The sequence below is a fragment of the Opisthocomus hoazin genome, chromosome 24, assembly GCF_030867145.1.
Source record: "Opisthocomus hoazin isolate bOpiHoa1 chromosome 24, bOpiHoa1.hap1, whole genome shotgun sequence".
In the NCBI taxonomy this organism is placed as follows: domain Eukaryota; kingdom Metazoa; phylum Chordata; class Aves; order Opisthocomiformes; family Opisthocomidae; genus Opisthocomus; species Opisthocomus hoazin.
In genome coordinates this window covers 4,800,687-4,825,752 of record NC_134437.1, presented here as the reverse complement: position 1 = coordinate 4,825,752, position 25,066 = coordinate 4,800,687, and the positions used below count along the sequence as shown (strand labels likewise).

At 45.8% G+C, this 25,066-nt stretch overlaps 2 protein-coding genes across 5 annotated transcripts in view; one reads left to right on the top strand and one right to left on the bottom strand.

Moving 5' to 3' along the window:
• Positions 1–249: 249 nt before the first annotated feature.
• Positions 250–24,765, top strand: LOC104336426 (beta-galactosidase-1-like protein 2). 2 transcript variants are annotated; one of them, XM_075442353.1, is made up of 20 exons: positions 250–365; positions 3,233–3,292; positions 4,552–4,749; positions 4,879–4,947; positions 5,249–5,344; positions 6,900–7,008; positions 7,307–7,399; positions 9,895–9,976; positions 13,105–13,169; positions 14,888–14,972; positions 16,018–16,155; positions 16,819–16,899; positions 17,136–17,242; positions 17,650–17,796; positions 18,217–18,288; positions 19,238–19,316; positions 20,542–20,629; positions 22,412–22,526; positions 23,456–23,572; positions 24,047–24,765. In XM_075442353.1, the coding sequence occupies exons 1-20, from the start codon at positions 283–285 to the stop codon at positions 24,131–24,133; spliced, it is 1,971 nt and encodes a 656-aa protein (XP_075298468.1). In that variant the 5' UTR covers positions 250–282; the 3' UTR covers positions 24,134–24,765. The 2 variants fall into 2 exon arrangements, with proteins under 2 accessions (XP_075298468.1, XP_075298469.1); XM_075442354.1 differs by lacking the exon at positions 3,233–3,292 and having other exon boundaries at positions 24,047–24,764.
• The window catches only part of B3GAT1 (beta-1,3-glucuronyltransferase 1), a 123,826-nt gene continuing 121,431 nt past the window's right edge, over positions 22,672–25,066 (bottom strand). For 2 of the 3 annotated variants that reach the window (XR_012766116.1, XR_012766117.1), the window contains exon 12: positions 22,675–22,724. The gene's annotated coding sequence lies outside the window, so the exon portion shown is untranslated. Of the gene's footprint in view, positions 22,725–25,066 lie in introns of all 3 variants that reach the window. The other variant, XR_012766115.1, reaches the window with a different exon arrangement.

Sequence of the window (25,066 nt, the reverse complement as noted above, 5' to 3'; positions counted from 1 at the left end):
GCTGCTCCCGGCCGGGCACCGGGTCGGGGGGGGGGGGGTCCGCGGGGTCCGCGCCGCCCGGTACCGGTTGCCGGGTGGGCCCGGCCGGCCCCCGCCGCCTCACGGCTGACTGGCGCGAGCGCCGCCAGCCCGCGGCGCGCCGCGACCAATGGGAGGCGCCGGCAGGGGGGGGAGGGCGGAGCGCGGGCGGCGGGCAGCCAATGGCGGGCGGGCGGCGGGCGGCGCGGCCCCAGGCGGCGGCGGCGGGCCGGGGCCGGGGCCGGGCCCGGTGTGGTGGCCGTCATGTGGCCGTGCGGCGGGCGGCGGCAGCGCCGGCTCGGGGCCGTCGCGCTGCTCCTCTTCGTGCTGTGGCTGCTGCTGCGCAGGTGAGAGCCGGCACCGCCCCGCCCCGTCCCGCCGCGCCGGTGGCGGGGGTCGCGCCCCGGGGGCGGGGACAGGGCGGGCAGCGGGCCCCGCCGCCGCCACCGGTGTCCGCGGTGAGAGCGGCTGCGCTGGAGGGGAGCCCGGGGGCTGCGGTTACCGGGGGAGCGGGGTCCGCGTTACGCGCCCGGTGCGCGGCCCCTCTGCCACAGAGCGCGGGGCTCGGGAGGGGCCGGCGCTGGAAGCCCCGTCCTGCCCCAGGCCGGCGCTGCTCCTGCCGCCCGGGGCCCTCGCCGGGTTTCCGTCGCCGCAGCTCCGCGCGTCTGCAGGTGGCTGGCCCCGTCGGACCGAACCCGGCTCCCAGCCTGCCGCGGGCGTCTCCGACGCGCTCGCCCCAGAGCCTTGTTGCCCTCTCGCTCCAGCCTGTCCCAGGTCTGGTTCTGCCCGGTCTGGGTTCCCGGGGCAGCGCGGTACCCGGAGACCGGGGCTGCGGCGTGTGCTGGTGTCCGCCTCTCCTTTCAGAACCGTGTGGACCTTCTCCTGGTGCTGTTTGCACGCCCCGGGCCAATATCCGTTCCTCTGTAGCCCACCTGTGGCAACAGGGAGTTACTCAAGGTTCCAGCTTAAACCCCGCGGGGTTTACAGCCCGTTCGCGTTCGGGGCGATGCTCTTTCCTGGACGAGCGTCTCTCGTGTCGTAGCCAGAGGTGTGTGTCTGCACAGTGGCTTCTCCATGCCAGGTGACAGGAGCTCTTCAGGCCCTGACCGCAAGGCACTAGAGATCATATTCAGGCAAGGGAAGATGTAGTTATTTATTACCGCTCAGATCCTTTTTATAACTTGGATATTTTATAATGGGTTCTTAAATCTGTAGTAGGAAGTTACTCGATCCTCCAAGCTATAGAGAAGCCTTGATAAATCTTTGCTTAATTAGAAGCAAAATTCTGTTATAGCTGGGCTTGGGTTTGTGCCACATAGGTTCTTAGCAGAGGATTCTTGCAAACCGATACCTGATAAAAGCACAGACGTCTGTCTGCTGTGAGAGTGTGCCCACAGAACACCGTATCCGTTGGCACCCGGTGTGTTTCTCCGTGGCCCGGGTCACCTGAGAATAAACCGTAGCACCCAACGCAGCCGCCATTATCCCAGCCACGCTGGATGTGCGCCTGGGCCTTGTCTGACGGACACAGGACCTCAGCTGCCACAAGACAGCCAGCCGTGAGTGAAGGCGACTCAAAGCTTTCACTTTTCTCTGGCCAGAGGAAGCCCAGAATAAACAGCAAAGCCCTCTGAGGCAGGTCTAAGTAGAGCTTAGGGATTAACTGTGAAGGCCCTTGTCCTCTGAAGCGCGTCCTTTAGGATTGGCAAAGCAAGCTAATGGTCTCCACGCTTTTTCCCCTGTTCTGACTTTCTTTTTCTTTTCAGTTAGCTTTTTCTCCCCACTGTTCTGGCTATGTGGTAGACCAAAACCAAAGTTAAATCTGTTATCTCATGCAGAGAGGGCTTCAGCTCGGCTTTTGTTTCACAGGCATGAATGCCTTAGCGTAGCTGTCTGGTTTAGCAGTTAACTGCGACTTACCTGTCCCTCTTGGACTGTTTTGCACTTCAGTTAACGCCTTATAAGGACAGATTGTTTCGTTAAGGACTAACTTGTCCAGCCCAATTCCAAAGCTTCTGTTCCGGGGGAATTTGGAAATCTAATGCTATTTTTTCTGCAAAAAATGAGACTTCCCGAAGCAGGGAGGAAATGACTACAGAGGGACAAAGTAGGCCAGTAACCTTTAGCAAAGACAAAAAAAAAGATTCTTTGCAACCTGTGCTGTCATTATAGAAGTGAGAAAAAAATCTGCTGGGAGCTACACATTGCTCTCAAGAGGAAGCCCAGAGCCCAGGTGGGCTTTGAGCTGTGGAAATCCAGCTCAGGGTAACAGGATGAAGCTCTGCTGAGTCACAGGAGTGTTTTTCAGAAGTGGCTTGAACCGATCCTAGTGAGAGATGTGGCTTTCAGGATATCCAGGGTAATGTGTTGAAAATATCGGGAGCCTGGGAGCTTCCTACCAGTCCTTCTTCCTGAGAAAAACCACTGGAGCCAGGGAGTTTTAAGGTAGGAAACTTGATGGAAACTTGCCACCTAAGTTATGCCCAGGATTAAGAAGATGAGCTTAAGTGATTTGTTTATTTTCATCTGGCTACGTATGCTCTCTGTGTACAGCCTTCATTCTGGCACCAGTGGCAGTTAGCAGAGCTGTTGTGTGCAGAGGCAATTCAGGGCTTTACCTAGCTTAGAAACAGATTGGAAACTTAGGTTTTTTCCAACTTGATCTTTAAAAATTGGAGCTTTGGATCTCCAGACCCCTTTGAGCTTTCCGCCTCAGGCTTGCCACCAAGCAATAGAAGTAGACGTAGCTGCTGTTTTGGGATCTGCTTTGCAAAGGTTGCAATCTGTGCAAGATGTAGTTCTAGTAGAATAGAGGGGCAGGCAGCCATAGGCTATCCTGCATGTGGATTGAGAACCACCTCCCCTGCTGGTAAAATCCATCGCAATTCCTTGGGAGCAACGCTGCCGTTTCCTAGCCTGACGTCGTCGTTCTCTGACTGTACCTGGTTTCTTGCATAGATGAGCGTTTTTCATCCTGTGCCTGTTCAGGCAGTCACCCTTTAAATGTGGTGGTTAGGTATTTTGTGCTTCTTTCTCCTACTTTTGAGCTGCACTGTCTTCATAAAAGCTCCGTTATTACTGCACCACCTGCTGAATGGGATACATGACTATCTCTTTGCTCAGCACTATTTTTTGTAAATGGTTTGACAATAAATGCGCGCGAGCGCTCGTTGGCTGAAGGCAGTCGATATCTAATGTAGACTTCCTTTTCCAGGTATTACCCATGCCTGCTGCCGGTTGTTTCAGAGCCCTGTGAGAATGCTGTGCTCTACAGGTACCCTGTGCGCTTGTCAGCCAGCCCGTGCAGTATCCCAGAAGCGTTAGATTTAGTTCCCTTCTAGTCTCCTTGCCTTGTGCTGGAGGACAGGTCATTGCCGCAGGCTCCTGGTTAGCAGTCCCTGTAAGCCATGAGTCCTGACAAGTCCTCACCCTCTGCTAGTACCCGCTCTACACGTAGTATAGAAAACAGCCGGAGGCGTAGGTATTTCCCTCTCCAAATGTGACATTTCTCTCAAATGTGTGGGCCGCTCTTGCTTTCTTGAGATGGGAATTCATTCCTTGCATCTGGCTGTGATAACGTCTCAGAGGAACAAGCTGCTATTGTCTTAACTCTTCTGTGTATTCAGAGTTGTGGGACTGGGATGGGCTGATGGAGACAGTGTAACTGCTTTGTATCTGGGCTAGCTGATAAAACCTTTTCTTGGTTCAGCCAGAGTGAACTGGGGAGCCTCGTAAGGCAATAGGAAGTAGTTTCTTGCATGCAGGAACTGATCCCAGTGGAGCCTGTGGTGGCATGAGTATTGAAGCTGGTAAGTGTTTTGGAACCTGGTATCTCCTTTGCTCCGGTTCTTTTGGCAAATAACATATTAGGGGGTTAATACAAGCAGTAATGCGGGCAGAGGTAAGCTTGTGATGACAGCAGACCTCATCTTTCCTGAGTGATGAATGTAGTCCAGGGGTTTAATTTAAGGAAAAGGTTCTCCGTTCACAGTGAACAGGTGAGGGGTCTTTAGTGTTTCCACACATGGAGTCGGAAGGTATCAGAGAACCCTAAGACGTTCAGGGTAGCAATACTGAAATGCAGCTGCTGCTGGAGCGAGGATCTGGAAATCAGCCAGTGTGTGTCATCCTACTGCAAAAGAGGGAGATCTTAAATTCCATAAGTTATGAAAGCAATTGCTAGTATTGTCAGTGAAAACTTCCCTGTCCTGTATTTCCAGCAAGGTAGTTTCACGATCTGTGCCTGAGCAGTGCTACATTGCAGTTGTGGAGTATGGCAGAGTGGCTTGGGGCATTCAGCATGGAAGCTGCTAGTGAAACGAGTATTAAATGCACAACTTGGGCAGACCTTGCATCAGTTTTGTAGTCTTCTGAAAAATCTATATGCTCCGTATGACAAAGAGCATGGCTTACTTAAGAAGTAGGAAGGTCAGAGCTGATTCTTACAGATAGGGTGAAATGAGCAGCCTCTCTTAAGGGGACAGATTTCTCTGCTGGTGACTGGGTGCTCATATGTCTCTCTTTCTCTTCTAGGTTTAACTGGAGCGAGCTGATCCCTCTGCGGTTATGGGGAAGGACCCTAGGCTTGCAGACAGAAAACGCACAGTTCCTCCTGGAAGGCATGCCATTCCGCATATTTGGGGGTTCAATGCACTATTTCCGAGTCCCCAGGGAGTACTGGGAAGACCGCATGCTGAAGATGAAAGCATGCGGCTTAAACACCCTCACGACGTAAGTGTGCGCAGTGATCTCTGGATCTGTTGCTGACTAACAAAGGGAGTGCAGAGTTCTTCTCTGTGCTTCATGAGTGCCGTGCCCTTTTCAGCCCTTCACCTCCACTGCCCTAACTCTGCATTTCAGGTACGTGCCCTGGAACCTTCATGAACAAGAAAGAGGGAAGTTTGACTTCAGCCGAAATCTGGATCTAGAGTATGTGGTACAGACAACTCTTGTTATTAAATACTCCTGTGCTGAGGGGAGGGTGTGCTTGTCAGTTCTGGATGAAGATGTCATTGCCAGCTTCTAAAGCAAAGCCTGTACCTCGATCAGGCAATGGAGACTCTCATTCCTTCTGCTTTCTGGAACTTAGAGGTTTTAGTACCAATCCAGTATAGTTGCTTCATCAAGCAATTATCTCCTGGTACCTAAATATCATGGCGATTGGTGTATTTGGAGTGCATGGAGTAGGGATTCTGCGGTCAGGCAATAATTACGCTGTCTGGATTTCTAGGGCCTTCCTTTCACTGGCAGCTAAAAATGGACTGTGGGTGATACTGCGTCCTGGACCTTATATCTGCTCTGAGTGGGACCTTGGTGGTCTGCCCAGGTAAGTGTGTAAATAGTTCAGCTGAGGCACGTGCTGGGGACCGTGGGAAAAAACCCCCAAACCCCTGATCATACAGTTGAGCCTCCTCCGAAGATTTAGAATGGCTGGCTGTTAGATGGGAATATTTATTTTCTGTGTCCCCAAAGTAGGTGAAGACCCATGATGTTATTGAGCTGTCCTAAGCAGTACAGAGAGTAAGCCTGGAACCAGAACTTTTTCTGAGCAGTTATTCTTTAAAATAATAATTGTGTTATGGCATAATTGTTACAGCAAGAAAACAGAATTGGGGAAGCCCTTCTTCTATTGCTGTTGCAACTTGACTGTCTGTATATGAATAGTAGTGTTTGCATCTTGAGGTAAGAATTTGCTTCATCTCAGGTCCGTTTTAGAAGTCCCGCTAGAACATATGTACTATATGGCTGGCAGTAATAAAGAGCCATAACTTTTCCAGCCTCCTGTTGCATTTTGTCCTAAAGCACACAGCTTGCTGGTGAGAGGCTTTGAGAGCCGAGTTGAATCGTCCGCATGAGGCTTGCCTGGTTACTAGATCCCAGTGGAACTATTGCCAGGTTACATACCACTTGTTTTCTGTATCTTCACAGAGCATAAACCTCAGTGGAGACAACGGACAAAATTTGGGGATTATTTCTTTTAATCTTTTCATTTTTCAGAAAGCCCTGCCTTTTGCGTCGGAGAGTTAAGACGCAGAACTGCGAAGGTCTGTCAGGGACTTACCATGAGAGCATGGCTACTTGTGAGCAGAGGCAGTAGCTAGCTCTGCATTAAATTATGACAAGTGCGCATATTGTCAGTTGTTGCCACATCACCATGCATTTTTTTATTGGACAGATAAAAGATTCTGATAAAGAGCAACAGTACTATTCTCCTTTTACAGATAAAGAGGCGGTGATTTTATAAGCCCAACGAGCTGCATATAGCATACAAGAGTTGAGTCTTTCAGACCTCTGGAAGCACTATTAGTTAATGCTTCCTTTTGCAGAAACAAGGAAGGTACAAGCTCACTCCACTTAAATTATTATAGCACTACGTTGTTCTGCTCTTAAACAAATTGTCCTTTTCTGTGTTAACCCCAAACTAGCGAACGAGGTCTTGTAAACCATCAGTAGAAACCACAGGAACAATCATTGGAAGCTTTGTTTTGAGTGATGATTGAGGTTTTATGAGGGAGCGCTTGGTTGTAGAGTGCCCTTGGGGATGCCAGGAATTCCAGAGTAACCTTTAGAGTGGTAAGTTTAGCCCTTGAAATCTTGTTGGGAAAGTTAATGAAATAAGCTTAGGCGTAAAATACAGAAGAAGGGGAACGGCTTGGCAGTTGCAGTCTGGAGTCATTTAAAAGCGTGAGCAGTAGATAGCCTCACGTGGTGTCATTCACTGACTCATGATGTTGTCCATACCTGCATGCAGGCTAGCCAAGTGACACGGAAAGATCAATGATTCCTGCCCAGATGTGACTTGATGTCGGTGGGTGGTGTTACCTTTGGCAGCCTTCACTAGACAGGAGACCAACAGATTCTGTTTGCTGCTTTTCTCATAGCTGGCTACTGCAAGACCCAGAGATGCAACTGAGGACAACGTACAAGGGCTTCACAGAAGCTGTGGATGCCTATTTTGATCATCTAATGCCTATTGTCGTCCCTCTTCAGGCAAGTGCAATCCATTACCCTCTCTGCCCACAAGTGGAGACTGTCTGCACAGACGAGTGTGAGCTGTGTGTAATGGCAGCTGGCTGAAGCAATATCAAATCTACCAGCTTCGCTTTAGGAACCAGTATGGCCTGAAGCTGTCTGTCAGCTCTCCAGATCTAGCCGTTTGGGAGGATGAGAGGGTGGAGCTGAGTGCGTCTGAGACTCGTGCATCTTTCCTGCAAGCCAGTGCCGCTGTGATTTCGGTCCCTCTGATTAGAAATCATGGTGAACAACTTCTCCCTTTTGTTCCCAACAGTACAAGAAAGGAGGTCCCATCATTGCAGTGCAAGTGGAGAATGAATATGGTTCCTATGCCAAAGACCCACACTACATGACCTATGTTAAAATGGTAATGTTGGCACATTTACTTGTTTCTGCGGTGAATCTCTCTCACACACCATCTTCCTTATAGTATTTTCTTTCTTCTGAGTAACTTTTGAGCATGGCTTCAGAAACCCTTGAGAGCGTCATTGCATAATCCAGCTGCATTTCCCTTGATGTTTCTTCCTGGAGTGGAAGAGATGGTTTACGACCCTCTCAATACTGATAAGCCCGTGTTCTTATCTCTTCCAGAGAAGAGGGTGATAGGGAAATGCGGGAGTATCTGTAGTACATAGCTGGCCTTGAAGAAGCTGTCTCCTGCTGGTCCTGATCTCCTTAGTTTGGACCACATTAGAGAAAGGTTTCTCTTTGTCTCTGTTGACTTTCCTGGGAGGAAGATTTATGGGAATAAGCCGCCATCACACTCCTAAAATTGTGTATTCTGGAGCTCAGCATCAGGCAGGTTAGTTTGCCTAATGCCTCCACTACCTGTGTCAGACAGAGACTAGACTTTGCCCTGGCTCCTCCCTCTGAACTGAATGATAAAGAGTTGGCCAGTGCCCAGGCAAGCTGGGTTATCCTGGTGGATCTAACCTGAGTCTGACCTGTTCATTTACACCCAGTACCATTGCAAGGCAGACAGTTAACAAGCTCTGCAGCATGACTTACAAGGTTCATGGTTTGATTTCTTCTCACTGAATGCTTAAAAGTAGTGCTGCGCATGAGAGACGTTACCCATCTGGTGGTATGTCAGCATGTGCCATAAATTGCATGTTCCCTGCTCTTCTGCTACAGCATTATCAGATCCTTCTGAAACACTTTGCGTACTCCACGTGTGCCCTGAACACCCCAAGGTTATCTCTGGCTCAGGTTTTCCTATTGCTCAAGGTATACAGAGGCTCTTCAACAGAATAAATCATGTGGCAGGAGTCGTAATCTGCTTAGAGCGGTGCCTGCTCCCGCACTAACTCCGTCTGGTGGAGTGATTTACATTACTTAGAAGGTTAAATAGGTAGTGTACATACGAGCAAGTTAAAGAGTTAATTGCCAATCTGAACTGATAATGCCAAAACTGTCTGCTATCTCTGCATAGTTTCCTTCACTATGTCCCGCCAGTGGCAAGCATATAAGCAAGTGGCTTTCAGAGCCCTAAACGAACGGGGAACAGGGACTCTGTTGTGTCTGAACAACGTGCCGACTCGGTGCTCCCTTTTCCATATCTCTGTGATGAAAGAGCTTGCGATGTTTCACAGACTTGTCAGAACAGATAATATTTCCTTGCCAGGCCTGTGGCTGTATTTTTGCGGTACTGTTTCGTCATACTCTGGTATTGTGTGCAACTTGGATCTGAGAAAGTGTATTATAGTGGTTAAAGATGAAAATGTGGGAAAGCAAGATTTGCAGGGTGTCCTTTTTGGTTGGAGCGGGATCTAACATGAGGTGGAGCTCCTAGTCTTTGTTCTGGTTTGGGCCTTGGAATTTTAATGTGGCAAGCTGGTTCACATTTGCATCTACCATCTATGACAATGTTGCAATCTTCCTAGAATTAATGCACCCATTAAAAAAACCCACAGCTCACACAAAACGTGAAATCCCTGTCCTTATCTCACTCTTCTGGGTGCAGCGCCTTTGCTTTCCAAAACCTGAAGGCCATGAAATGGTGTATCGACACCCCCCTCGGCACACGAGCTGGGATTAGCTGAGCGTGCACCTGTGTCTGCCTCAGATGTTGTTTCTATTCCTGGTTTGTCTGCTGCACCCTCAAACCCTCTAATGCATTTCAATGTGTGGCAGCTCCCTGCCGTTTCTCCATCTCGTACTTACATTCAAAAGGAGGGGAAGAAACTTAGTATTAATCCAGTGCTCAAAGAATTATCGTAATAAAATTTGTTAGAAATTCATCTTCCCTCAGTAGCTGAATTTTGTCAGACACCAAAAAAACCAGCTGTAGGAAAACAATCCTAATGGGAAGAACCGTGTGTGTGCATATGCATTTTAAAAACCTTAGAGTGCTGTTTCATACAGTGCTGTGATATTGAAGAACCAGTACATTCATTCAGACTTGACCATTTGAGATCATAGGTACCTGAGTTGTCCTGTGATGGCATTCACTGGCAAACCAGCTATTTTCTCCTTTCAGCCTCCGTTGTTAGTCAGGAAGGGTGAGCTGCTTTTCTTTTTCTTCTTCCACCTGAAGCAGTCTTTTGATGGGAAGCTGTGAAGCTATTTATTAAACTGATCTCAGAAGAAGAAGATAAAATCCTGAAGTTTGATGCATCAGTGAGAAATCGATCCAGCTTTCTAAAACAAAATAAGATTTTTCAGTTGTCTTTAAGCTGGGAAAAGTAGTCAGGGAAGCTTCAGGAGGAATGGGAGATGTCACAGGAATAATATTTCTTACTAAGCCACTACCAGTTTCAAGCTATCCCCAGAGGAGGTTATAATGTACTTTAATGCTTTAATATCCTGACAAATACTAAACTCAGGCTGTTAACACAATGGCTTTTCCTCTTTTTAATTTAGGCCCTGTTAAATAGAGGGATTGTGGAACTGTTAATGACCTCAGACAACAAGAACGGGCTGTCGTTTGGCTTGGTGGAAGGAGGTATGTGCTCGTAGGAGAGCAAGGTAAGACCGTGTTCTTTGTCTGGGGCAGCTGATGAGTGAGAGCAGTAGGCTGCAGTCGCTCAGCTGCCCCCATTGACTGTACCCTGTTTGCGGTAGGAGCTTCAGCCACAGAGGAGGGACCCCCTTAGCTGGATGCTACACACGCAGACCAAACCCAGGCCCTGCCCAGAAAGGCGGAGTGGTTTTTTCAACATAAGGTGTAACTCCTCCATGGGGAGGACATCAAGTGTGTGCAGACTAAATGCTTTGCTGCCTTCTGTCTCGTATTGGGCATCTGTACTTCCCAATGAGGTTAGTCAAGAGACGGCAGCACCTAGCATTTCTTGATGTTGTTTTCACCAGATTAGAAGTCTGAAAATACTACTTCCTGTTGCTTCATTTGAATATATACTAAACAAGTACCTCAGCAATTACTAATAGTAATAACTTATTCTTAAGATACCTGCTTTGCACTTAGAAAGAGAAGAAAAAAGTCCATCAAAACCTTGATTCTGAAATCTAACATTCTGTAAGATTAGCAGTAGTTTGCAGGGCAGCCCTGTCTTCTCAGCGAGCCTGCTCTGGGGTGTACAACCTTTGGTAGGTAGGTGAAGGAGAGTGTCAGACATGCATAACGGAAAACGATGTCCATGTTCCCTTTCCCTTTTAAAAAGTGTAATTCTATTAAGTGTTTAAAAATGTTGCTTAGCACCCTTCCTGCTTTTCACTGTGAAGAAATGGAGGTACAGCTGTTTGAGTTCCACTGTGCCCTAAATCTGAGTGTGCGGGGCATAGTGTGATACTGATTTTCAGACTTCCAGATCCAGTTCAGCTGAGATTTACTACGTACTTGGCCTCTGATCTCTCCTGTGTTTCTGCCAGTTGCCTGCCTGCGTAGTAAATGCTCCCATGAATGAAGTGTTTGCAGGGTGCAGACTTTGAGTGCTCCTGTCATCATTGTCATAAATACTGTTAATTTACTAATCTCAGGCATGGAGGTGATTAAAGAAAAAGACTTTTCCCTCCTTTTTTTCCTCCTCTTGTTTTTATATCACAGTTATGAGAGGGGCAAATTCAATAACTCTGAAGTCCATGGACCACCAGTATGGTGGTCTTCTCAATTCTATTTTTTTGGTGTGCAGCACTTTTCAGCCTTGACCACACAGAGTCACTCTCTCCCTGCCAGAGAGCTGACACGCAGCAGGGCTGGTGTGACAATCCCTCTCTAGCCCTCACCATCTTCTCTGGGAATGTTTACTGCCTCAGAGCTCGTTCTTGTCTGGAGTTGTCTTTTCCAGCGTGTTGCATGCTGAGAGCTCTTTGATACAATTTGCCTCTTAGATGCCGTAACAATCTGCTCATTAGAGTCAACACGTCAAGTAATCAGATGCGTGGAAAAACTAGGGCTCAAAGCGGAATGGCAGCAAGGTGGTTAGGAAAGTGCTAAAGGAGGGAGAACAAAATCCACTGTAGAAATGCGTTAAGAAAACAGAAGATTCCATACTGCAGTCGAAAATTAATGCAGTGATTCTGTGATTTTGTTTGTTCTGTTGATCGGCAGTGTACCGATTTCTTTCCAGGAAGCATTTGTAGATTCCTGTTAATGCCCAGGAGCAGTCAGTCTGGTGCTCTGCAGAGAAAACTGTTGTAGAAGGACCCGAGACTACAGCATGGTAGCCCTTATTCAGTGGTTGCAGCACAGTTTCAGGAGATGAGGAGGAAAGCTTTTGTCATTGTGGGTCCCTTCATGCTCATAGGTGTAGTGGGATGTCCCATGCTGTAGAGAAAACATCTTGGTCAGTCTCGGGTACCTGTGCGGCCCCTGCCATCCTCCTCCTGTCACGGGCACAGTCAGCGGCAAGACTCCCAGACCAGGTGGCTCTAACCTGGCCTGGTACAGCCCTGCTGGGAGCTGATGGGTGACAAAATAAAAGCTCAGTCTCCCCTCTAGGCCACGGCTAAAGCACCATCGTGGAAAGCTGCGTGTATGTGAAAACTACCTGCTGTGGAAAAGACGAGTAAGGCTTTGGGGACTGGTTCTCCACACCTTTACACCATTTTCAATGGTGTCTCGTTAGTCTACATGAAGAGCAGAATTGGGCGTGTTTGCCTTCAGGATTGCCAACTAACGTATTACACCAATGCTAAACCCACATTTGATTTTGGTCTCCCACCACGTTTGCCTGTGCCAAATTCTTCAGCTCAGCACGCTACATAGGTCAGCCTATTAAAATCGAGGTATAAGTACTGACAAGTGAGCTTTTGCTTCTGTAAGTATTCTGTTTGAAGTGCTCTGACACAAGTAGGGCTGGATTTGATACCAGCTCTCTTGGAAGAAGTCAATTTTTAATCATCAGAATTGTATCATTGCTCCTGCATTTTCAAAGTTTCTTGGGAGAAATATCATCAGTGTGACTGAGGGCTAGAAAAGTATGAAAATGGTGCAAATGTGTACCGGGGCTAGGGCACGGGTACCAGGTTAGTGTCTTCTAATCCATCAGCTCCTACAGGTCTTCCCATTCTGGTGCCTGAAGATCATGCATCTACTTTTGCTATACATGCAGCACACACAAACTAGTTGCCGGTTCCCCCATGCTGCACAGGGCAGAAGCACAGATAAGTCTTTCAATTACAATTTCTATCTGGTTCACTTCTACTGTTGTTTCTCTCACCCACCCCCACAGACATGACAAGCTGTAAGATATTGCCTGGGTAGCGATTCCTGCAGCTAAAGCCTGGGAGATCAGTGTGGCATCCAGATAGGACTTTCTAATAATAAGTTTGCCTTTATGTGGTGCCTTTTATCTGAGGATCTCCAAGTGCTTTACAGTCTCTAATTAAAGCTTGTGACACCCCATGAGCTGCTCTGATGCTCTCTCTTTCTAATATCTCTAAACGTTAGAGCTAAAAAGATGGCCCGCAAGTATTCCACTGTGTGCTGCGGTCCAGTTAGATTCTGCATACTAAGTGAATACTTTGATGGAAAATTTCTGACGAGGTTGTATTGGTGGTTCAGAAGATGTTCCAGTTCCCCCTGAGCTTGTTCTGGGCTGGTGCCTAAGGAGATGGTCTCCTAGGTGTTTCGTACGTGTCTAAATTAATAAAAACCTTTTCTTTTCCCAATAGCACTGGCCACTGTTAACTTTCAGAAACTGGAACCTGGGCTACTGAAATATCTGGACACGGTACAGGTAAGATGCAGAAAAACTTTGTTCACCTAGATTTTCCAGGACAGCATTAGAAATAAAACATGATAGTTTTGGGTTTGTGTGTTTGTTGAGGGTTTTTTTTGAACAAATGTTTGGGCTTCCTTCTCATTAGGCCAAATCCTTTTGGAATCGGTGAAAATACTTAGATGATTTCTCTGGGTAGTGAAGGTTTTAAGTATGTTGTTATCCAGCACCTTCTTAAAGGCTTTCTGTTCACCTGTGCCCTGTGGCTTGTGTTTAGCCGTTTGGGGTTGGGTTTCTTCACACTTTCAAGTGTCGATACCCAGTAGCATCCTATTTTGCAATCGTCAGACCTCTCTCTTGAAGTTCAGTCGTCTTTTTCCCAAACTCTTTTACTCTGATGCTGTGGATGCCGTCAAGAGCATGATTGAAAACTGTAGTCCTCAAATGCTGGGTGCTGGTCTACTGCAGTTCTTTCAGGGTACACTGTGATGGGTGTTTCGGTCATCTCCAGTACCTCGTATTCTAGTGACAGGTTCTTTCTCTTTTTGCATCCTCTGTTCTCTTCTTTCCCTGTTGCTCTGCTTGCTCCAAATGTCAGCCTGGAAAGATGTGAACAACTGACATCTGCCCCTGGCCGTGATCGATTCTCTTCTGATCTCTTCCCTTGGCTTTTGCTTGGACTGTGAAAGAAAACCTTGCTGCTGGCACGCTGAACATTGAATCCTATGGCTTTAATTTGTTTTCTTTTTCTGTAGAGGCAAAAGAGGCTCTGTTGCATGTGCTTTCGCCTTCTTTAGGTGTTACAAAATTCCCCAAATCCTGCAAATGAACAGAAGGCAGCAGAACTCCTTCTTCTTTAACTAGTTTACTGGCGATTCATTGATTAAACATATTTCCAAGAGCTGGTCCAAACTTGGAACAATTAGATGATTACAGGCACCTGCAGTTGTTTTCTCCTAATGAAACACGGGTTTCCTCAATGCCACTTACCTTGGCCGTTTCATGTGGCATCAGATAAAGCCCCTATCAGATAAAGGGTGAAATTGCCCTGACTAGAAATAAATACCGTGAGGAGGGAGTGCCAGCCAGGCTGAGCACATGTTGCCATGTCCGGTGTGATGGGGCCGGGTGGAATTCTAGAGGAGCTAAGGGAGCTGGCAGGCAGTAACAAATGGGAAGCAATTGCTCTGTGTGCAGAGCCTTTTTAATGAAGACCTAATTCCTGCAAAGGCTAATTCTTTCCTGCCAACACCATATGTGGCATTAAAAAGGCATTAAGCCGCTAAGGTCTGCTGTTCCTACCTTGGCAAGCATTGGCTGCAGTGCACCTGCAAACTCTCAGCTGCCAGTGGCATAGCTGATAAGCAGACATTTATAAATGTGTATTTCTAGCAGAAGCTAAACAGTGACAGTTGGTTTGTCTTTTTGCTACAGCTTTACCAAACTACAATATCCAGAACTGTTTGGGGTCACTTGATTGTGTGCCGTGGTTTTTGCTTTGTGCCTAACAGAGTACTTCTCTGCTTTGCTTGCCTGTTCTGGGCGTTGGTGGCCCACAGCATCTTGTTCCTCACTCATTCAGAATGCCTTAGCTGCTTTTTTTTTATGCCAGCTTGAGAAGAAAACACTCTTGTAAACTGGGTCACTCAACTGCATTTGAACAATGGTTCTCTAGAAAACAGGGATGAGTGCAAAACTGCATTTAATTTTAACTCTTTGGTTTTGTTTTGATACAGAGAGATCAGCCAAAGATGGTGATGGAGTATTGGACCGGGTGGTTTGATAACTGGGGAGGCCCTCACTACGTCTTTGATGCAGACGGTGAGCACCATACACTGTTTGTGTAGATAGTGGGGTTTATTGCACGACAAACAGTCACGGAACAATGACGGACAACTTTTTAAATTTTCTGTCCTGCTGTAACCTTTGCTTTGTGTGACTCTTTGTAAATGAAGTAAGTGGGTCACATTGCCATGCCTTGGATTTTCTTTAGTAGTGTTAGCAAACAGCAGCTCTTTTTTAAAAAAATACGTATTTTTCTTTTTATTCCCCGAAGAGGGACTCTGTGAGGTGTGCAGAGGGCCAAACATCTTAAGATCTCAGTGTCAATGTGTCCTGAGCCCTCATGCTACTCTATGTTGATTTCAAAAACACAGCCCAGTGGTTTACATCATCTCTTTCACCTCCCGAGATAATCTAAATCCTGTGAAGACTTTATTTGCATTTTGTAAAAATGTCACAAGTTTTGTGAAACTTCCATCATAACGACATTACTTGTCTAGTGAATAAACACTCCTCGTTAAGAGAGGATTATTTTGCCTTTTGTGGGAATATGGTGACCTTAAGCCTCTTGCAAGTATAGCACCTTCTGAAAAGTATCAGGTGTTTTCTAGTTTAAAAGCTCATTAAGAAGGATGGGAAATACTAAAAAAAAAAAATCAACAACCCCAGAACCTCCAGGACATCTAAAGTACAGTGAAAACAGAGGTATATAAGACTTTTTTAATGACTGTCTCCTCCTCCTGCAATTGTCTTTGTAATTGGGTCGTTGGTGTGTTAAGAGTCTGATTGAGTAGTCCTTACCGCTCTTCTGCTGAAAAGCAAAATTCCTGCTCAAGTACATGAGCTTTACCCTTTTTCACCTATGGAAGAGGTATATTTGAATGTATTAATATGTCCCAATATGTCAGTAGACGTGGTACCCTTACTGAGGGCAAAATACAAATCACAGTATGAATCGCTGTAATTACACAGGCATGACTGACTGACAAGGACCAGAATGTTTGTGTCTACTTTTGAGTTACTGGAAGAGTATTAGCCTAGCTTCTTGGTCTGTGGCCTTCCTGGCACTGCCCTTCCTTTACAGAAATGGTGAATACTGTAGCAAGCATCCTCAAATTAGGAGCATCCATCAATCTCTACATGTTTCACGGAGGCACCAACTTTGGCTTCATGAACGGTGCTTTGGAGGCTGATGAATACAAGTCGGATGTCACCAGTTATGGTGAGTTTTCTTTCACTGCCTTGCCCATGCACCTATTGCGAGAGTGCAGCTCAGACTGCCCTTTGGGCTAGTTACAGCCGACAGAAGCACTCAGAAATGATCGGTACAATCACTTTGTCATGGAGAGACATAGCTCAGAAGCAAATGCCTGGCTAAAGGGGGCTTTCATTAGTGTTTCCTATTTCCAGACCCGGTCCAGGACGTGGAGGATCCCCTCATTCTGAACTGGGAATAGAAGTCGCAGATGGTGACTTTGCTTCATGTTATCTCCATGCTGGCTCTTGTTTCTAGGGAAAGATGGTGATCCAAGATACAGTTCTGGTTTTTAATTTTACCAAGTCAAATTGTACCATAAAGCTCTTTTCACTCCAGCAGCCCTTTGTTAAAATTGTTAACTGTTGACTTTATCCTGTGTGAAATTCTGAGTACGTGCAAATTAGATCGCTGAAAGTGTGCTGCTCCTCGGTGAGTGGCTCTTCTCCAAATTAAGCAACACTATGCTCGTCTAGCTACATTCTCACAGATAAAAGTGTACAGGTTTCCATAACACAGACAGTGCCAAAAAAATTGTGTCTTGGGCTTTTACTTCTTTGATGACAGTGTACGTGAAGGCTGTCCCAGAGCTGCTGTATGCTTTTTAAAATGTATGTGCTTCTTTTTCAGATTACGACGCTGTGCTGACAGAGGCTGGAGACTATACATCCAAATTTTTCAAGCTCCGACAGCTGTTCAGCATGATCATCGGTAATTATAAATCCAAGAACCAAAATACTGCTCTACCTATAGTGTTTGAAATCAGAGACTTGTTTACACTGGCCCTTCTGCTGGAGCCCTGTGACTCTGGTTGGTTGACTGGCTGGGTGCTTTTTCCAAAAGACGGGAGGGAGGACCAAAGGAGGTCTGGAGGGACCTTAAAATCTGTGTTGGCTTTTTGCATCTGAAATAGTTGTTCCAACTTTCTCTTTCTTTTTGCACCACAGGCCAGCCTCTTCCTCTCCCTCCCATGATTGAAAGCAAGGCATCCTATGGTGCAATCCTGTTGCATCAATATATCTCTCTCTGGGACGTGTTACCATCTCTTTTACAGGTAGTACGACCAATTTTAATGCATCTCAGTACTAAAAGGCATCACCTCTTAGGTGGAAAAGGAGATTAGTGCACTGGCTTGTTATCCCACGAGGACAAGGTCGGGGAATGTTTTGTCAAGGATATGCAAAGGAGGCAAATCTTTTATCTCACCTTTTTTACTGCTACTTCTGTTCTCTTGGAATTCCAGTTTTGCAGGTGCTTGGCTCCCTTTTCTGGTACCTTGTCTTCACTGCTGTAGCTTTCATAGAGCCGTAAGGTAATTCAGGTTGCAACAGACCTCTGGAGGCTCACGGGGCAAATGTAACCTGCGGCAGAGTGGAACACCTATCTTACATGAATTGCCTTTCTGTGGCCTGTCGATGCTGAGAGGCCGCTTCTGCCCTTAAATTTGTTTCTCCTTTGCAGCCCATTAAGTCAGAGTCTCCTATTAACATGGAGAATCTGCATCTGAATGATAGCAGTGGGCAGTCATATGGATATGTGCTCTATGAGACTGTCATATTTGGTGGTGGACATCTGCATTCAAGGGACCATGTCCGTGACCGAGCACAGGTAAGGAGCAGAGGGCAACTGTGACTAACTGCAGTCAGATGTAAATGCTTTGGTCTTGGCAGCTAGGCAGGAAATGGGTCAACCACGAAGGAAAATGGGGAGTTTTAGATCTGAAGTGGGATTTGCTCTTCTCAGTTCACAGCTAAGCCCCAACCCTTATCATCTGTAAATCAGCTTGAGGTTCTAGTCTACTAAAACTTATAACATCTTTAAACATCAGAATATTGAATGCTCTGAGAAGTGTTGTGATTTTTTTTTTTCCCCACCTATACTGAATTAGTGGCACAGTTATGGACGCTGAATTCTAGTTTCAAATAGAGACAATTTCCTTCCCAAACACAACTTCAGTAACCTATGCAACACATGATTATGGTATAATTGATGAGAAGTTGCTCTCCTCTCTTGTGCTCTGTTCTGCAGGTGTTTGTTAACACCATGTATGTTGGTGAGCTGGACTACAACACAGTGGAGCTCTCCCTTCCTGAAGGACAGGTAACTAACTGGAGATCGCTCACAGCAATAGTATGTGCATAACAGAACCGAGACCGCTAAAGAGGCGTAGCTCACAAGAAGGCATCTCCCACCTAATCCATTTAACTAGCTGGTACGGTAGCCTGACACAGGCAATAGTCGTTATACCCTAATCAGACACTATTTCCCTAGTGAAATACAGTGTGATTTCATTGCCAAGTTACTATTTGTGATTGAGAAGTGGTTTTTGAATACTTTTCCATGGAGGAAATTCATGTCAGTGTGGTCCTTGCTGCATAAAATTTGCCAGCCTTCCTGCCACACCCACCAACTGTAGACATTTAACACTGGTACCCTGCTTGTGCAGATGAAGTCCGTGCAGGCTTCATCTTCCTTGGCATAAAGCAGGTTTCAAGGGGGTTTGGGAGCTTTTGCACCTTTTGGGTCTCCAATGAAATGAGGAGGAACGTCTCTCTCTAGCTCTGAGAGTAGTCTCACCGCTGCAGAAGTTGGCAATAAGACTAGTATATTGGTTGAACACGTGTCAACAGAGCTGTGCCGGGCTCCTAGGAGCAGGTGAGTGGGCGGAGATACCAGATGTTCTCATGACTTGTGGGAGAGCTGTATGACATAAGCCTGTATTATGTCAAACTCCATTTCTGGCTCTGTGGGTGATATCAAAATGGTACTCAAAAACCCAAGAGAAAAAAGGAAAACTTTTAGGAAAAGGCTGAGAGTTCCTCAGCGGCGTAACTATTTGCAGTAGCTGAAAGATATGGGGACACTGTTCTGTCACATAATCCAGAACTTTAAAGTAAACTGATAAATTGCAACTGCTAAAGGTATTGGTGCCACCTCCCCTCTTAAACACCTCCACTGACCTGTGTTAACCAAGCATTATGGCTGATACAGCACATGCTGCGCACTGGTCCAGCTGATGCTCTTCCTTTTTTTTGTTTTGTTCTAACAGGGATTCAGGCAGCTAAGACTCTTGGTAGAGAACCGCGGTCGCGTCAATTATGGCCTGGCATTGAATGAACAGAGAAAAGGTAAGTTAAGTTCTTTGTTCTCAAACCGTCCTAGATAGTTCCCTGAGTTTAAACCCTGTAGAACTCTCTTTCTTGTGTGCTTTACACAGAGCCAAACTGAAGACCCAATACAGCTATCGTAGTGCTAGCCAAGACTTCCATCTGGGAGTCGGTGGGAAACGGTATGACGGAGGGAACGTGTTAAGAAACACAGTTCATCACCACCTGTCTGGAGTGATTGCAGAGGAAAAGTAGTGGCTGCCTGATGGCTTGCATTAAGGCTTCTTATATTATAGGGGTACAACTAAACCCACGGCCATCAATGAATCTTATTCTGCTCTAGACTTGCTAGGTCATGTTAGGGTACCCTTTCTCTTGCTCTGTGAGCATGTTACTTCAGAGAGAGAGAAGGAAAATACCTTTTTTAATCTGTGTTTTCCCCTGGGGGTTTGATATTGGAGGATCACAACATTTAAAAACTCACACAATACCAGGAGGAATGAATTGCATCCTGTTGAGCAGAATTTACTAAAATGTTTGAGTCTATCACATACAACTGTGAAGCTGGAAGAGGTCGAAACCCCAGGATTCTATTTTAGTGGGGAACTGTGCAAAAACTATACAAAATAGACTAATGGAGTTAGGCATGTGACTGTACTAATTTTATTTTACTGCAGAAGAGGTCCATAAAGCCTCTGCACTGCTTAGGCAGTCTCAGTTGCAGTCCTGTAATTAGAAGGCTCGATTAGGACCCAGGCTTTGCCTGCTACGTGGAGAATAACTTTATCTAACAAGAGAGTGCTAAAGGTAAATTACTTATTAAGGTGTCTTAAGATCCTTGGATGGAAAGCACTGGATCAACACTGGACATAAGTGCTTGCCCATGTTATATTTTGCTGTGCCTATTAGAGAAGTAACTGATCTACTGCTTAAAAAAAATCTTTACATGGACAGCTAACTAAAAAACAACGATAACAACAAAACCCCATCTGCTGCCTGTGCCAACAATGTTTTCTGCTTGGAGGGTGTTTAACGGCTCGGTGAGTTGAAGCAAAGGAGAGGGTGGAGAGGCCAAAGTATAGTAATGTTCCCCACTCAGTCTGGATGAGCAATGGGACCATATGGGCTCTAATTCTGTAGCAGAATGTGGCTGCTTTCCATCTCCTGCTGTTTCTCGCATGCCAACAGGAAAATCTATCAGCTTTAGCTGTTTTTCAACTCTTCATTACCCCCATTGCTCTTGCAGGCTTAATTGGTGACATCTTTTTGAATAAAACCCCCTTGAGGAACTTCAAGATTTACAGTTTGGAGATGAAACCTGGCTTCATGAAAAGGTTTGTGGGATTTAAAATTTTTTTCCTCCTCATTTGAAACCAACTGTTTACCAGCAGTACAAAATCTAATAGGTAGGAGTTAAATGTATCAAAAAGGCAATACAAGGTAAAAGTAGGTAGGTGGATTTTTGCACTGGTAAGTTTCTTGCTGATACCTTTGCCCGAAATAGTGCAGAAAATGGTGCCACTTTATCCATACCGTTATTTAGGGGTGAAATGTATTCCCACTGTGGAGGATTTAAATATTTCCTCACAGCCTGCGCAGCAGGGCTGGATCGGGTAGGTAAAAGCACAGCTTACCCAAAGGGGTGGGTCCCAACACACCCACATGTTGGAGAAGCTTGTGTCTCTCTCAAAATTAGCAATATGGCTGATATATTTAGTAATTCAAATCACAAGGGACGGATTAATTTGAGGAAGCTACTAATAGTACATTAACAAGTCCAGATGGCTTCCTCTCTTTTAAGTTATTTTGCTTGAATTCAAGAAAGACTGAGAAAGAAATCTAGCAGGGGTAAGTCAAGGAGCCTCTGTTAGTAGACACAGAAAACCTTCGCAAACGTTTAAGGCAACAGATGCCCTCTGGACTCTGGCCATGATCCAGAGAGACTGTTTTCAGTTGTGTTGTTAATACCAGAACGTGACATGTATGCGTCCCCCAAGATATCACAGCTCTCTCTTGAGAGGCTGTGTTAAACTGAAATGGCTTTTAAAAGAAAAAAAGTCTCCATTTTGAAATTTCTAAGGACAATCTTACCAGGTGCTGGGGGGCTACTTCAAGGATTATTATTGATGGGGGAATATTTCCAGTGAGGAACATTAAAGCAAGTGAACTGCCTTGCCCAAACAAAAGCAAGATTAGTCAACACTACAGTCAGTTACTGGCAATTGACCAGTAGCAGTGGAACACAATCAGCTTACAGTCACTGCGGAGGAGGATGGAGCGCACGGTATTGTGAAAAGAATTGTCGCAGGCTTTTAGTTGAATAATTCAGCAGCAGTCAAGCTGCACTGGATCAATAACTTCCCCAAATCCAAGAGATGCAGTTCGTAAGGGTTGGAAGGAACGTGTTCTGACAGAAGCTCAAGGCTTCTATGGGACTTCTACATTCCTTATTTTCTCTTCTGTTTGTCCCCTGCTCCGAAATTGTGGGCACAGGTAAGAACTAATGCCAGATTGCCCCTAATTACTGCAAACTTGCAAGGATGTGTTCGTGTTCCTCAGTAGGAACACGGGCAGGAATGTCTGTTTTGAATCCTATAAATTCTGCAGGTTTTCCTTTAGCCTGGGCAAGCCACATGCATTTATAGCTTGCACCATGGCACTGTCACATCTGAAGAAGGATGGGTATTTCAGCAGCCAACATGAAGCAGAGATTTTTATGTTGCTGTAAAGTATTAGAGATGGTGATAGCCCCATATATCCTTTTCTTGTACCAGAAATTGGCCTATCAGTGATGTGGCAAGCATAGGATAACAAAGACCGAGACGTGTATCACCAGTACACTTATCTTAAGTGCAGGGGAGAGATCAGCTAGGTGCTTGCCTTGAATGTTTACAGGAGATAAACACTTCATCCCTTTGCAGCATGAAGAATATTACCTTTAGGCCCTAACTCTAGAAAGCAACTGCTTGACATTTCTGGCATGCAAGGGAACAGCAACCTTGTTGTAACAACATCCATCCGCCATTGTAAGCAGCAGTTTGAAGTGATCTTGAGACCAGCGTTGTGTCTCAGTGCTGCCCGGTGCTTCCCTGCTGTGTTTGGTTGTTCTCTTACAGCTTGCGACATGCTGCTGGTTGGAGTGCAGTCCCAGATTACTTTGTCGGGCCGGCTTTTTTTCGCGGAAGGCTGTGGATAGAGCATCAGCCACAGGACACTTTCTTGAAGCTACAGGCAAGTCCTATTTTAATTTGGCCCCTATTTTTTCTTGATCAAAGCTGGTTAGAGACACACTTGTGTAATAGCTCTGACCGAGCTCTGTCTTGTAGTCTGTAGTTTTGTAGTCTTCCTCTGATCTCGGAGAAAGAATTATTTTGAGGGTGTAGGAGTCTTCTCAAGCTGGCAGGTCATTCTGTTCAGTCTGTAGTCATCCTGATAAGAAAACACGGGCAATACTGATGGTGCAGAGCTGCTAACGAACAGTTCGTCTTTTTTTATTGACACACAAATGCTGTTGCTTTTCTAGCTGCAGAGGAGTAATGGGCACAAAAAATAAAGGATGCACTAGCTTTATCCCTACCTCCTCAATGTTATATGGAAAGAGTCACTTCTTTGTGGACATGGCATGACAGCATTCACATCTTCCTCCTGTGGAAGACTGCTATTCTTGCATAGAACTGAAGATGAGATATCGAGTATTATTAAACTTCCTGCTCAGATTTCACTCCCTTAGAGCCAAGGTTCATGCCAGTCATTATTGTACTGCTCACTTTTCCATTTATGCTTTGTTGTAAATTACGCTAGTCAGTAGCAATACAGTATTTCTGTCACCTGGGAAATAGGTGAGGGGAGATATTCTAAGCCTGGGAAGAAATAAAGATATGTCTGTTCAAAAGGATGAAGTTTCCTGTACAAGCATGAATCATGAATTGCATATTTTGGAAAGCTTTATCCTTTTAATTAGTACATTAAGGATAACTCCTGTTCAACAGGGCTTACTTAAATGTTCATGGCTTCAGGGAGTTGCATGGGGAAAGCAAGCAGAAAACCTGCAGAAAGTGGCCTGAAAGAATGCAAGTGTGAAAGGAGACTTAGTGTCCTGTGGGGATGCTAACCAGGCAAGACCGCTGCATCAGTAATTCTGTGTACTGTCTTGATTCTAGGGCTGGGAAAAAGGAGTTGTGTTTGTCAATGGTCAGAACCTGGGCCGCTACTGGAAAATTGGGCCTCAGGAAACACTCTACCTTCCCGGTCCCTGGTTATGGAAAGGGAGCAATGAGGTGAGAGGCTTTGGTGGGATTTCTTTTTGCTTGTTTGTGTTATTAAAGATCCTGCTCTGAGTCGTGTCCCAAAGAGCTAGACATATATAGTGTATTAATTACCTATCTCTAGCTGAAAACCAGGACAACAGAGAGGAAGGAGACTGTTATCTCCTAAGATCTGTGAAAATTAGGGAAGGTGCTGCTCTAAAGCTGACTATAGCTCTGACAACCATTAAGACATGATGAGGATGGCAGCTACACTTCAAGACACTGCATCAAGTTCAAAATCAAGACAGACCTGATTTGATGCTGCTTCATTTTCTGCATCGTGTGGTGCTGAAGGATCACAGTTACTGTTCAGACTCATATTGACTGATCTCTTTAAATGATGCTTCCTTCCCCTGCTGTGATCGTATCCCTTTTCCTCCTAAAAATATTTAAAGTAACTGAGCCTTTGCATGAAGGAATTTTATATATCCCTCTCTTCTGCAGATTGTCATTTTTGAAGAACGCACTGCAGGACGGATAATACAATCTGTCGACATACCTTATTTAGGAAGGACCCAGTACGTGGACTGATGAGAGCTTCTTTCCCATGTTTGGTTCACCCTGAATACTCCTGGTTGCATGTCTGGGGTCACGATGGCCCAGGCACTTGGGCACGTTAATTTACACTAGACCCAGGTAAAGGACTGGCTCTTTGGCAGTAAGTTCAGAAGAGAGAATGGGCCCTGAAGGAACCAGAGTCTGCTGTTTCATAGATGGGTGCGGAAGCTCATCCCCTTGCACTACTGAGGACCCACAGCCTGGATGGTTGAGCATGATGTTGTAGACCGTCTGGTGAATGTGGGGGAGTAAAAAGGTGCTGGAGGCAGAAGAGAGAGAGTGAGCGAAAGAACTGAAGCCATCTGAACTGAAAGTTGAGCTCAGCTCTCCAGTGACTTAAAAAATGTGTTATTACTGGCCTCCTCATTTTTATAATTAGATAGGGAGAAAATAGTTGGTGAACACGTGAGTAACCAGGTGTGGAAAACCATTTTGCTTCCAGGCAGAATTTAGCAACTCATTCTGCAAAGAGGCCGTTACTTGTGCAGTTGTTGGAAGCCAAGTTGGTTGTCAAATGACTTTAATTCGGGCTTTTTTTTCCACTGAGTTTTACTATGGAGGTTGTCTCTCTCTCCCAAAAAGAAAAAAAAAAGTTTTAAAAAGTGAAATGTGTTTTGTCGTCTATTAAATATAACATTACATTTCAGGCCAGGCAGGAATGAGAAACTCCCAAGGAGGAGGTGCAAGAGGAGAAAAGGACAAGTTAGTCTTACAGTGATTCCTCCACCCCTGCTCTCGCTGTGAAGCATCTAAAGATGAAATTCCCCCTTGTAAAATGAGCAGGGATCAGATTTTGGTTGGGATGGAGGTAAAGGGGTTGCATACATAGCTGCAAATGGGAGAGCACATCTGTACTTTCTAGTTAAATTTGCTGTGAAGTCTTGGGATTGTGGGTCCTGTTTTCTT

What these genes read in the sequence shown, in the direction of transcription:
- LOC104336426 (XM_075442353.1), top strand. Translation starts at nt 283, where the DNA reads ATGTGGCCGTGCGGCGGGCGGCGGCAGCGCCGGCTCGGGGCCGTCGCG. An exon ending in AGCCGAAATCTGGATCTAGA is followed by an intron (nt 4,948 to 5,248) that starts GTATGTGGTACA and finishes CTGGATTTCTAG; the next exon opens with GGCCTTCCTTTCACTGGCAG. An exon ending in ATGTCCGTGACCGAGCACAG is followed by an intron (nt 17,797 to 18,216) that starts GTAAGGAGCAGA and finishes TCTGTTCTGCAG; the next exon opens with GTGTTTGTTAACACCATGTA.